The sequence below is a fragment of the Saccostrea cucullata genome, unplaced genomic scaffold, assembly GCF_032062105.1.
Source record: "Saccostrea cucullata isolate Sc308-1 unplaced genomic scaffold, CSIRO_AGI_Scuc_v1 ctg396, whole genome shotgun sequence".
In the NCBI taxonomy this organism is placed as follows: Eukaryota; Metazoa; Mollusca; class Bivalvia; order Ostreida; family Ostreidae; genus Saccostrea; species Saccostrea cuccullata.
Window position 1 is genome coordinate 9195 of NW_026933195.1, and position 14692 is coordinate 23886.

Here is a 14692-nt window from a genome sequence, read left to right on the forward strand (position 1 = left end):
TTTCCTAAGATTTTTTTTTAAAAAAGACGTGTATTTATGTATTGCAGAGATAACCGTTGTGCACTTGTAAAATGTTTCTTACCTTTTGGGAATTAAAAGAATTATTTAAACTCTAACGATTATAACAGTCTTTAATTTCACGTAACTTAACGTTATTCCCCTGTTCTCCCTTATCGCCCTAAAAAGTTTCATATTTTCGACTTTATCAGCTCAGCCAAAACTATGCAAATTAAATAAATGATATCCAATTCAATTATTTTATAGTGCAGAATAAAATCGGGGAGATATTTAAAGGATTTCAATAAGAAAAGGATTTTTTTAAACAAAATCTTAAAATCGCAAATACTTTCATTAGAGTTTACTAAATGGCATGACTTATGTGGTTCACAATCGGAAAAAAAATAAAATATTTACTTTTGTTGATTTATAAACTATAGTACTTATTTCATAAATTCATAAAATAAGATTCGAATAAAGTACATTTGTAATATACTCATCATCTGAAGTGACGACTGGGCATGTTTTCGTCCCATTTCTTTTATAAACAGCTAAATAAATTAGAGGTCAACTTTTTTCAATGCCAACTGTGTGTTGGGGGGGGGGGGACAACCGGCCTTTCAATGCACATTTCCAATAGTAAAAGTAATGTTGGGAAAAAAAAGTGGGGGCCAGTTCCCCCTGGCCCCCTGCCCCCCTCCCCTGTTGCTACGTGCCTGCCCAGTGCAAATCTTTCATCGGTTTAATTTTCGAGAGGAAAAAAGCCCTGAAAAACTTTTCATTATGAAAGTCTCCATCCAAAGTTGACTTAGTTCGAGGGGTGCACCTTTCATCAGTTTAATTTTCGAGAAAAAAAACCCCAGAAAACCTTTTCGTTTATGAAAGTCCCCATCACAAATTGACCTAGTTCGAGGGTTTAATTTTAATTATGGCTAGACACGTTTAAAACTGGCAGAATAAATAATGCTGATATATATTCCTGCGAGTTTCTCAGGTAAATGTACGTGCCCTCAGATGTATCAACGGTAATTCTTTATTATGTATTATCAGTTTACAAGACGGGGGTACATAGTGACCTGATTGGAACTGTTGTCTTCCATTTATTGGACATTTTTTGTATGTACCGTGAATGATGGCGGTGAATGGGACCTCGGCTTTCAAACACACGGGGGTGGGGGCGGTGGACATTACGGTGATCGTGATTTACCTGGGCTTCTGTCTGGCAACAGGGATCTGGGTAAGTCTCTCTCTCTTAAGGTATCAATTATTCACATAATGCATCGTGTACATATCTATCATTTTAAATTTTTAGCTCACCTGAACGAAGTTGGGGGAGGGGGGTATGGACGGTAATTCCGTCGGCGTCGGCGTCCCAGGTTAAAGCTTTTAGAGCAGTTTTCTTCTAAGTACTTCTATGCCCTTTATTCATCAGAGATGCATGGAAGTTGCTGCGAATTCAACATAAGAATAGTCAGTTTAATGTTTCTGGGGCTGGTTTAAGTTTTTGAAGCAGGTTTATTTTTGGACAAGATTAAATATCTTCGACAATGTTAATTTTTGGGGGTAGGTTCATTTGAATTAACTATACATGTGCAGTGTAAGCCCTATGATGCCAAACTTACATGTAGGGTACATCTAAGAATGTACACTACCAGTCTTGCTTTGGATGCTGGAATTACGCTACATTTTCTGGATGAATGACAAGGTTCAAGTTTTTGGAGCAGGTTTTTAAAAGTAACTGTTTGCACTACATGGACCAAACTTGCTTGGATGATGCATCAAGGGATGCACACTACCAGAGTTGCTAGCTTCAGATGCTGGGTTTGTCCTATGTTATCAGCTGAGTGATCAGGTTAACAAAGATTTTGGGCATAGATCCATATTAATTTCTACGAAATTGTAGGATCCATCTGAACAAAAGTTGCCTGGATGATGCATCTAGAGATGAACACTCGCGAACTTGCTTCAGATGTTGGATTTGACTTAAAATATTTCTAGATGAGCAATAATTTAAAGTTTTTAGCTGAGTCCATTACCAATCAACTGCAAGCCCTATCAGGCCAAAATTGCATGCCTTGGATGTTCCATTTGGAGATGCACATTACAATGTAATTGATTATTAGTGAAGTATATGAGACTTTGGTTGAGGTGAGCTCTGATTACCTATATTTTAAGGGGTGTATAGTATTGGGAGAGAAATTGTGTTCATATTATGTGCTCCAAATTATTTTATATATAATGTAACAAAGATTCAATTTTAAAAATGACTAAGGCAATGTAGCCCTGACCAGTACCAGTCTGATATTGTTCTATTCCAGGCGACATGGAGGACAAACAGAGGCAGCATTAGCGGCTACTTTTTGGCGGGAAGGGAAATGTTATGGTTTGCTGTAAGAATTTTATATCTGTTACATAAGAGGATTATAGAAATGTTAAAATCATGTATTTTAACAAGCATTTAATAAGAATTTATACAATGAATTGTGGCTAATGAAGGATTCTATGAAAAAAATGCCTGTTAATTTAAATAATGATATTGTATTCTAATCCTGGCATATATGTCAAATGTTTAACAGTAATTTACTCCTACATAACAAATTAATTTGTGAAATTAAAACTATCCCTTTTAACTTTTCTTTTTAAGATAGGGGCCTCCCTTTTTTCCAGTAACATAGGAAGTGGTAGTTTCGTGGGTCTGGCTGGTACAGGCGCGGCGTCAGGGATCGCTGTAGCTAGCTATGAACTTAATGTAAGTCAGATTATGATAGCTAAGGATTCTGAAAAAAAGGTTTTGACATCAGAAATTTATCTTTTGGTCATACGTGTGACTACAAGGCATTTAGTGTTAATACTTTAATTTAGCATCTTGCACGTGCATCTTTTTTTATATAGTTCACTATAGATTCATCATTAAATCATTATTCAATGAACATATTTATTTCAATTTTATCTTGTTTGATTGTCGCGGGTTAATTCATCAAATTGATTTATCTTTGATCGATTTACTAAATATTTTAACCGCTAAATTGGTATTTATTGAAAAATAATTTATCCAAAAATTACAAATCGATAAATTAAAACACGGTAAAAATGTCAAAGGCATTAAAAATAGGCTATCTTTAAAAAGAAGGATTTGTTGACATAAGTTAACTGCAATAGGTAGATAAAAAGAGTTATACGTTTAGGGTGTTTACCCTCATTCATGCATATTTTACTTCCGAGACTTAAGGTGCACAACAACATGAAAATTCAGTTTGCTTTGTCATCAATACCTGCTTGCTGAATTACTTATCCTCTCTGTGCTTTGGGGGACGCGCAGGACCTTTTCAATCTTTGTTGCTAATATGCAAATTAGTTTAAAAAATTAACCGTAGTGAATATCTACACATGTGTTATATAGTGAGAAATATTCATGTATATAAAAAAAAATCCATTAAAACCTAGTTGGGTTCAGGAATTGTAAAAGAGATATGATTCACCTCTTTAAACATAAATTTACATGTACGTACTGTAACGAAGTTTCTTTTTGCAACTTTCAGCTCACCTCAACAAAGTTGGGGAAACTCTTGTAATAGTCTCGGCATCAGTGTCCCAGGTTAAAGTTTTTCGAAGCAAAGTTCTTATCAAATTAATTACTTTTATGCCCTATATTAATCAGAGATGCATGGTAGATGCTTTTAGTATGTTTCGTTTTACCAGTCAATTGCACGGTGTCAGAGGCTATTATTCCAGCTAAGGAATGATCAGGTTAAGGTTTTTTTTATGCAGGTTAACATTTTTGGATTAAGTAAAAGTTTTTGAAGTATGTCTTATTTCGAATAACTACATGTTAAGCCTTATATTGACCATTTGCATGTATGATACGCGTAAGGATGCACAATACCAGGCTTGCTTTGAATGCTGGATCTGACAGATATTTTCTAGATGAGTGAACAGCTTAACGTTTTATTACAGGTCTCATTTCAAGTAACTATGAGTACATAATATACTATGTTGACCAAACTTGCATGTATGATGCGTGTAAGGATGCACGCTACCAGAATTGGTTAGGACGCTGGATCTGAAGATATTTTCTGAATGGGTGGTCATGTTAAAATTTATGGAGCAGGTTCATTCTAAATCAACCTTACTTGCTCTAACTGAAGTGATACAACTGGACTGAATTTGATGCTGAATTTGACCTTCATTTTCTAGATAAGCAACCTGGTCAAAGTTTTCGAAAATTTTCCCTCTAAAGTAACTAATATAAACATATATAAACCCTTTGATAATCAACTTTGCAGTGTAGATACATTTAGGATGCACACTACCAGAGATAATTTGGATGCTTGATTAAACTTACATGTTCTAGATGAATGAAAATGTTAAAGTTTATCGAGCAAGTTCAATACAAAGAAACTACAAGGCCTTTTTAAGCAAAACTTACCTGAATAATGCTTCAAAGAATGTTCACTTCCAAAATTGCTTCAGATGCTGGATTTGCCCTAGCTAAAATTTACAGAGTGAACCGAAAACCATTAACCAGCGAAGTTGGATGAATAACAGGGTTAAAGGCTTTAGAGCAGGTCCTTTACCGAGAAACTATAAGGCATTTCTGGGCCATACTTGCATAGAGGGATGATGCATCAAGGAACGGGCGTTCTCAATTAAACTTACATCAGATGCTGGATTTGACTTACATACTTATTTAAAGTTTTTAGACAAGTCCATTCCTAAGTAAATGAACACAATATAAGATCGAAATTGCATAGAAGTTGCGTCTATAGTTTTGCACCAGATTATTAGTTTAGTATGGATATTTGCATTTAACTAAAGACTACATTCGCTCAAGCTTAAGAGAGCTTTATACCTATTTATTTAAATAGAATTTTATGGTACAAAAGTCGTAGAATTTTCAACAATTTTCGCCTAAGTAAAATCCTTGTTAATTTTCCTTAAACAATACGGTTACATTGTTTAGACTCTTTTGTTATCTTAAAGTTGAACAAATTGCATAATGAATGTCAAATATGCAAATTTTGGAAACTCTTTAATTCGAATGTTCAGCATATGATAATTGATACTTAGGGTTTATTTTTGTTGTTGATGGTAGAACATTTTACTTAACTTTTTTTGACAGGGATTGTTTTGCCTTCTGATGCTGGGATGGCTTTTTGTTCCTGTTTATATCGCTAGCGGGGTAAGTTTAAAAAATTAAGTTTTTAATCTAAAAAAATCAAATTTGAAGAACATGTATGTATTTGTCTTCTTTTAATTTTCAAGGGATTGATATAAAATAAGCATAAGAAAAACAGAATAAGTTCACGTACATGTATACCGTTCATTATTTTTTGTTCAGGAATGCATGATTTTCGATTTCAATTTCACTGCCTGATCATTATTTTAAGCTCATCTGAGTTATGTTTATCAGCTCAAGCAGAGGTTTACTCAGTTTCTTTTTTTTACAAATATAATTAATGACATTTTCCCTGCTGAACAAACAACTGATAAAGATAATTTAAACAAAAATTTAAAAAAAATTAACAGAGAAACCGGAAATCAAAGCTTATAAGCTTTTTTAGAAAATGATAATATCTTCATAAACAAAATCCAAGTTGTTCTTTTCTCTCAATTTAACTTTTAATGTAAATTTAAGATAAAAAACTCAAGTTACTTAAAAAAAAAATTGTATAGATACTATAATTTCCAAATGAAAAGTTACAGCCAGAAATGGTTTACTTGTAATTTTCACATCATTATTTACAGGTGTACACGTTACCCGAGTACCTGAAGAAGAGGTTCGGGGGACAACGTTTACAGATCTACATGTCTGTACTGGCACTACTTATCTACATCTTCACCAAAATATCTGTAGGTCTAACATGAGTTGATTTGGATCTCCTACCCTTATAAAAAATTTCTAAAGCTTTTTTCCAAGATTTTGAAATAAAATTTTTGTCTATATTTTTAAATAACACATCGCCACTGTATTTTCTGTTTTTGATACAACTGTATTTTTTATTGTCAGGTTGACATGTATGCTGGGACCATTTTCATTCAGCAGGCGATCGGTCTTGACCGTTACGTAGGGGTGGTCATTTTACTGGCTATATCGGCCGTCTACACCATATCTGGTACCGAAGAAAGACATATATACACTTTAAAAACTTTTCATACAATAACTGTAAAAGCAGAGATATTCGAAAGGAATGTTTTTAGAATTCATAAATGAATAAAATCCAAACGACAATGTAATGTTAAACTTCTTGTGAAATAGCAAAGTTTAGCCATAACGGAAACATCTTAGATTTTATATTTAAGAAAAAAATTTCAATTTTCTCCCTTAACGTCGCTTAACTTTTGATAATATGTAGTAATTTGCTAGAAATACTTAAGCCAATAATTTCTTTCAGGTGGACTGAAAGCTGTAATTTATACAGACACATTACAAACTATTATTATGGTAGCTGGTGCTATTGTCCTTATGATTCTTAGTAAGTATATAAAGTCAAAAATCTCGTTATCTCTAACTTTCCGATGAAAAATAAAAACTTCGAAATATCCAAAGATTCGAGATACTAATGCTGTAAAACGTAGAGTAAAATATGGTGAAACTTTACTCATTCAAATAACATTTCCAGCAGGATATTCAGTATATCAATGCTCGAAATACTTATATGTTCAACTGTAGTATCAAATAAACAGGTGCTCGATTTTGTATATTTGAATTCTAAATCTAATCAGAAAAATGTTAATGTGTCTGTAGGTTTTATTGAGATTGGTGGGATAGAGAAGGTGTACACAATGTACCCCCAGTCCATACCCTCACCCCTCATTAACGGCTCGGACTGTGGGACACCCCCATCTGACGCCTTCCATCTTTTCCGGGACGCCGTCACGGGATCCATTCCGTGGCCAGGAAACGTCCTAGGGATCACCATCCTCAGTTGCTGGTACTTCTGTTCTGACCAGGTATTGTATACATTTTAATATCCCCTACTGTAGATCAACTGATGCACTGACTTGCTATTTGTCATTTGTACTGTAACAGTTTAACCCCCCTCCTCTCCCATCTTCTCCGACTTTGAAGATCAAGTAATGCATTGACTGGCTCTTTTGTCTGCTACTACAATATTTCTTTAGCCTTTGAAATGATTATGCAAATTTCATGATTCATAGGATGGTATTTTTGACCAGGAGATGACAAATAACCTTCTCTAAAGAAATGAAGGTTAAAGTTTTGTTTGCCCAGTATTTGAATTCAAAAACCAACAACAGGAGCCAATAATTAGCACACAGGCTTCTTAGCCCAAGAATCTTTAATAAAAAGGTCAAGATCAGAGAAACGAAAGGTGAAATTACGAGTATTATTTCCACTTATCGATAACCAATTAGACGTAAACTATTTTATGAAATGAAAAAAAGAGAAAATCCTATCCAAGAAAATGTAGTTTTTGTACAAAAAACAATTAACTAATATTCTGTCCAAAGTCAAAATCATTTGCATCAGGTATATGAAGGAAAAAAAATTATTTGATGTTATACTCTTGTAATGGTGATCGAAGAATTGGAGGAAACTTATGTTTTAACTTGGAGTGTGTCAAATTCTATTTCATGTAGAAAAGTAACAAGTATGTTTTAATTTTGCGCCTGCTCAATTAATTAACTTTTATTTAAATCACAATTTTACTTCGAACTTTCGGTGATGAAAAATAAGTGTGTTTTTATACTTACTTTTTATTTGAACTTTATCTACCTTTTTCAGGTACTTGTCCAACGTTCTTTGGCCGCAAAGAACATGCATCACGTAAAAGGTGGGTCCATTCTTGCCGCGTACCTGAAGATTTTGCCCCTGTTTACCACAATATTTCCCGGAATGATCAGCAGGATTCTTTACACAGGTACCGTTTGGATTGCCTGTAACAATAAGTCAAAGGTTTGGGTAAAATAACGCTACTTGAAAGATATCTTAGTTCGGTCCTTGTGACATTATGCACTAACTGTACATTCATTAATTATAAGTTCTCTTACCTTCATGTTTTACCATTGGTTATTTGCAATTTGAAATACCAATTTGAAATGTTAAAAAAAGAAAGAAAAAATATTCCATTTACATTTTTTTGAATTATAGATCAGGTGGCATGTGTAGACCCAGAAGTTTGTAAGGCTGTTTGTGATAACGAGGCAGGGTGTACGAATATTGCGTATCCCAAACTCGTGGTGGAACTTATGCCCGAAGGTAAAACGATAAGCCAAAATTCAAAAGAAAGAAACTGAATGTAAATTTTTACCGTTTGCTGGTTTTAAGTTGCTTTTGAAAAAAAAAACCACTAAAATTGAGACGCTACCATTTGCTGTTGGAGGGATGCAAAATTTTTACCCATACTCAGGGCTCTGCGCCATTGAGCAGTGAGGAATCTTTTTCAAGCCAATGTCTACGGTACTTAAGTTAGTAATATTTCATCTGAAGGACCAGTCCTGCAGTTGGATGTGACCCCCGCAACTAAAGGATCAATTTCTTCTGAATCAAGGCAGGTCTTACAGCAACTCTATGTTTCCCTTCCCTATAAACCAAGGTCCATTGTCACATTAGGTGCTTGAACGAAAAAGATCCTCCACTGCTTAAAGCCTCGAAGAGCCGAGTACAGGTCTAATTTTGCATCCCTGAACTGGCAAGTGGTGGCGTCTCAAAATGAGTTCAAAATTCTCGAAGGACATTAAGCGAAACAAATAAAACTGAAAAATATATAACTGACAAAAGGTCAGAATGTACCAATGTACACTTGGCATTTGATTATGATGATACCGGGTATATACGTTTTCTGTGTATTTCTCTGTCCATACTTTGTTTTCATTGGAAATGACATTGCCAGAATAAATAGATACATGTTATTTACTGGTATATAAAGATCGGTGAGTCATTAGGTAATTATACAAATACCATGTCTTTTACTAAAGATCATCATAATTAAGCAATGTAAACAAATCAATTGTTATGATAGAGAAATATACTCAAATTAATAGGTCTAGGTACAAATTAATGTTTTAATAACACCGATTCAGCTGTAATAAGTAAAAAGCCATTACACTCCAAGTTAAGTGATGTTGATGTTTATACTTAAGGGTTTAGCTGGAATTATCTCTAATGATTTTTATACTGGAGAGAAACAATTCATATTTTTATACATAAGCTGTGTCCAATCTGATTAAAATCAGATCGTTGTTATGCTCCGAATCAGAATCTCGGAGTGATCAAAGATCTTATTTTAATCAGGTTGAAGCTTTGATGGAAGTCAAGTCCCTTTATATATTCTTTTATATTATTCAAAAGAATTATCTGCAGACAAATGGATAAATGAAATGCTTGTAGATTAGCATTTTTCAAATAAAGACATATCTCCATAATAGTGAAAAATTCTCGGGAGGGACGTAAAATAACATACAATCAAAAATTTCAGTAGGATGTTGGTAAATGAAATTTTCAGATGTAATAACATTTAACAAAAATAATTGATATACATTTAAAATTTTCTTATGAATGTTTCCTAAAACGTATACACTATTCAAACTCAAGGTTCCAGAAAACAATGCAAATCTGGAGCAGTGCAAACAAACATGGTCCTATTAAATATCAGGGGAGAGATCAGGTACCATGGAGGAGTAAGCATTCCCTGTCGATCAGTCAACATGCTGGTTGCTCCATGTCATGATAGGAAAAACGAAAAAAAAACACCATATTTGTGTAAATGATGGCCTAACAATTATTTTGAAAAACGCCAGTCTGCATTCAATTTAATGACAGATTGTATTTGCTGATAAGGTCATTGTGTTAACCATTATGATAGTATTTGCGAAATGATGACTTTAAAGGAGACTAGTAATTCTTGTTTTATCAATTTGTTTGTCAATAGCTAATCTCGTTTTAGAAATTCTCATTCATAGAATATGCGTTTGCGTTTTAAATTACCCGGAAGACATAAACCCCATCTGCAAATGGTAAGGGTATATTGCTTCATAATCATTGGATAAGGGTATATTGCCCAAAAGAAGGAGAAATGGTGATAAAAAATTAAAGTTACCACGTTCATCAAAATTTTTGTTGCCAGGTTTACTATTAATGTCTTGGTCTAGTAAAATATCCAGATGTGAAACATGCATGTGTCACACTCTGTGGTATCACCCATTTCAGGTTCATTTGGATATATCAATCCATATAGGAATGGAAGTAACTATTGTTAATTAGTTGATTTTTCTAAATGTCAAGTTGAAGGCCATAGCAAGTGTTTTCTTCTTCTCATGTATAAGTTTTGGAATAAAGTATACATGTATTTCATATGAATACAAAAATAGGTACGCTAAAAGCGACCCGCAATTCAATAATTTATTGATTGTACAAAAAATAATTTTTTCTTTCATCAAAAGTTATTATCATTTCTTTTTGAATTCATTTGAAAAATCCAAACAAATGACGTTTTTAGGAATATATTTTTTAGGTTTGAAAGGTCTGATGCTGGCAGCAATGATGGCGGCCCTTATGAGTTCGCTGACGTCAGTATTTAACAGTGCCAGCACGCTCTTCACCATGGATATCTGGAAGCGCCTGCGCCCTGGCTCCACGGAGGGAGAACTGCTGGTAGTGGGCAGGTATATAAACCACGCCCACATTACGTCATTCATTTTCAGGAAAAACCTTTAATGTTCACATAATTATTAACAGTTTTATATTATGTAAATACAATTGCTTGCAGAAGTAATTTTGTTTTCATGAAACATGTGTGGGAGTAAAGGGATTGGTGCAATATACTTTACTTTAACTTAGATACCAATTTTATTCAAGGTTATATATTAATCATAAGTGAATAAAAAAAATGAAGACTGATAAAACTATCTTTGAAATGATTATTAAATGATACTTATCTTGAGCTTCTTTATTAACCAATTCAAACATAAATCGTAGGTGAAGAGGATATTTAATTACTAACCTTGATGCGTTCAAATCCTGCTACTTCTTGAGCCTCCTTCAATCTGAATGGTTTCTAGAGTCTGGTAATAGAGTCTTCATTTTCTGTAGATGAAGTTTTATTACTAGTATTATGAATTATGTCGAAGAGTATGTCAGAAATATTCTTAATCTAAAAAATAGGTCTTTGGCATTTAATTTAAAGGGATAAAAGTGTAATAAGGTGAATAGTGAAATCAACTGAGTGGAGGGCGGATCACTTAAGAATGAAATATAAATACTTACAATATAAAAAAAATATTACTTTTTTCATCGCAGGTCTTTTCGTATTCAAAAAGTACAGATTTACAACTTTATAAAACCACTCTACACGTTGAATTAAAAACAAAGTTATTTGACATTATATACTATTAAATGATGTTCTTTAATTCTTCATTGGAAATGGAATATTTACTTGTATATTTTTTTTTGAATTTATAATATTAAATTTTTCTACATACCTTGATTTGATATTGCACCAGAGAACTTGAAATAAAAGATATCATAGAGCCCAGTAAATTCTTCATACTAAAATAGTTTTCTAGAGAAAAACAAAAACAAACAAGGAACTAAACTTTATGATAAAATTTACAGACTCGACTTTTCTACTTCAATTTCCCTTATTTATGTAGCAATATCGATGTATTATTATTTTTTGCATAAGATATTAAGCCCTAACAGTTGATTCTATGTACAAGACTTTGTTTTACACAAGATTAAAAACCGAGACGGACTTCAGACAAATAAGTTAATGTAACAAGGGTATCTAAGTTCTCCTCAAACTTCAATATAATATTGTCAAAAATTTTGTTTTTAAAATACAACCTATCGTTATATTGAAGCTGATTGAGGATTATTTCAAATTAAATCTGATCATATGGCATACTTTTTATTGGATGAAGACAGTAGTTAGATGATACATCGTTAACCTTTGTGAATATTGATATACTTGTAGTAGTTTACAATAATGGCATTACAGTTGGTATGGTGCCATAAACAGTCAACATACGACTGAACGATAGGTGTCTTTGCAGATCATGTTGAAATTTTGGAGAGAGGAATTGCTCCAAATTGTTTTCTTCTTTTGAATTTTATAATCAAAGTCAAAGAAACATTATCTCTGAATGACCTTTATTTTTTAGAGTGTTTATCTTAATCCTCGTGGTTATCAGTGTAGCATGGATCCCGATTTTATCGGCATCTCAAGGTGGACAACTCTTTAATTACATTCAAGCTGTCACCGGCTATCTAGCTCCGCCCATCCTGTCACTTTTTCTGTTGGCGATATTCTGGAAGAGGACCAATGAACCTGTGAGTGGTCATAATTGCATTTATTGTACTGTACAGATTGAACACTAGGTTTCAAAATTAAATCAAAAGAAAAAGTCCAAATCATTGAGCGTTTATCAATAATTGTAAGCGCCTTTGTGTTTTATACACATAGGGAGCATTTTGGGGACTGCTTATCGGTTTGCTGGTGGGTGTGATCAGAATGGGGCTGGATTTTGGATATGGCAGTCCAAAATGTGGAGAAGAGGAATTCAGACCTGCCATCATCTCCAAAGTCCACTTCCTGCACTTCACAATCATTCTCTTCTTCCTCAGCCTCTTTGCCATGATAATAATCACACTCCTTACAGATCCTATTCCTGATAAACACGTGAGTATCGACTACATAAGGGAATAATCACACTCCTTACCGATCCTATTCCATATATACATGTGAGTATCAACTAGTATAGGGGAATAATCACAATCCTAACCAATCCTATTCCAGATAAACACGTGAGTATCAACTACGTAACGGAATTGTCACAATCATAACCGATCCTATTCCAGATAAACACGTGAGTATCAACTAGTATGGGGGAATTATCACACTCCTTACTGATCCTATTCCAGATAAAAACGTGAGTATCAACTAGTGTAGGGGAATAATCACACTTCTTACCGATCCTATTCCGGACAAACACGTGCGTATCAACAACATAAGGGAATAATCACAATCCTAACCGATCCTATTCCAGATAAACACGTGAGTATCAACTACGTAAGGGAGTTATCACAATCCTAACCAATCCTATTCCAGATAAACACGTGAGTATCAACAAGTATGGGGGAATTATCACACTCCTTACTGATCCTATTCCAGATAAACACGTGAGTATCAACTAGTGTAGGGGAATAATCACACTTCTTACCGATCCTATTCCGGACAAACACGTACGTATCAACAACATAAGGGAATAATCACAATCCTAACCGATCCTATTCCAGATAAACACGTGAGTATCAACTAGTATAGGGGAAAATCACAAATCCTAACTGATCCTATTCCAGATAAACACGTGAGTATAAATAAAAACGGGAGAATACTAGTAACCACACTTCTTACCCAAGAAGAATTCTGATGAATTATTGATCTTCTCTCTCAACCATCCTTTCTCACTATGAAGTTTCTTTGCTACAAATTCAAACACTTTACAAATTGTCATTTTTGTGATCCTTTAAAAGCTTAAATCTCCAATCTCAATTTCTTGTGCATTTTTTCTACAAAAGAATAGTATTCTGATAACATGTCTTTCAAACGTTGTGTAAATTCATTATTGCCCGAAAATCTCATGGTAGACGTACAAATCACTTTCTAAGTTATCTTTGATTATATGAAATGCACAATCACAATGTAAACACACTTCCTATATGCTGATATGCCTTTCGTCCGAATGTCTGTTATGACGTGGGTCTGTCCCTCATTTGAATTGCTTTCACCGTACCCGAAAATACACTCGTTTACGGAGATAAACCTTGATAATCATGTATGACTATATTTCTTAAATTTGCAAAGATTCGTCATACGCAAAAGATATAGGTAGTATCTAATTCGAATTTTCTCTGCAGTTGATCCGCTTGACATGGTGGTCACGTCATAGCTTCCAGGAGAGAGAACCGTTTAAAGAGGAGTTGGAGTTCAATAACTTGTCAACGACACTTCAGAACGAGAATATAGCATCAAAGAAAGAAGGTAGGTTTCAAAATAATAACAGAATTAAAATATAGACAAAACAAGCAAATTCAAAAAATTATGGTGCAACGATTTCCATGTCTAAGTGTTTTTGCACACGTGAAATATGAATGTTCTATCTCTTCTCATTCAAAAGTTTTGACCAAGGTTAAAGTTTTTGTGTAAGACGGATATATCCCTCCGCTTTTGCGAAAGCGTTGGACAATAAGCCAAAAGTTTCTGATCCGGAAAGATTTTTTCCAGGTTGATAAAGGTTAAGGTATGTTATATTCTTGTATGCTCTTTGTTTTTTGATCAGTTAAAATGACAAAGTGGCGCCATGCCTTGTATATAATTTGTGGATATAAACCTCCCAAACCAGTGACAGCTACTGAGGCGGAATTAGCCGAGCACAAACGACTTTTAACGAGTATTACAGAGAAGAAAAAGTGGAAGTGGTTTGTGAACATAAATGCTCTCATCCTTATGACGATAGGTATTTTTCTCTGGGGATTCTTCCATTAACGTTTAGGAAGAGTACTACAGCAATTTTATTATCATAATGACTACTATTTTATTTTTATATAAGTACACTTTTACATGTAAATCTGATTTCATTAAAAACACTGAAAAATGAAATTTCTGCATTATTTTTTTAAAGATGACAAAAGAATTTTAAAAATTATAATATTTTAACAGTAAAACACTTTTATTAC

At 33.7% G+C, this 14692-nt stretch overlaps 1 protein-coding gene across 2 annotated transcripts; it reads left to right on the plus strand.

Annotated features, from left to right (window-relative positions):
• The first annotated feature begins 943 nt into the window (after window positions 1-943).
• LOC134237576 (sodium/glucose cotransporter 4-like) lies at window positions 944-14615 on the plus strand. Of its 2 annotated transcripts, none has more exons than XM_062719675.1 (15): window positions 944-1234; window positions 2316-2387; window positions 2642-2746; window positions 5117-5176; window positions 5743-5847; window positions 6005-6110; window positions 6390-6470; window positions 6743-6948; window positions 7742-7877; window positions 8108-8215; window positions 10470-10620; window positions 12118-12286; window positions 12420-12635; window positions 13874-13997; window positions 14296-14615. In XM_062719675.1, the coding sequence occupies exons 1-15, from the start codon at window positions 1127-1129 to the stop codon at window positions 14499-14501; spliced, it is 1953 nt and encodes a 650-aa protein (XP_062575659.1). In that variant the 5' UTR covers window positions 944-1126; the 3' UTR covers window positions 14502-14615. The 2 variants fall into 2 exon arrangements, with proteins under 2 accessions (XP_062575659.1, XP_062575660.1); XM_062719676.1 differs by having other exon boundaries at window positions 1179-1234; window positions 2646-2746.
• Window positions 14616-14692: the final 77 nt, after the last annotated feature.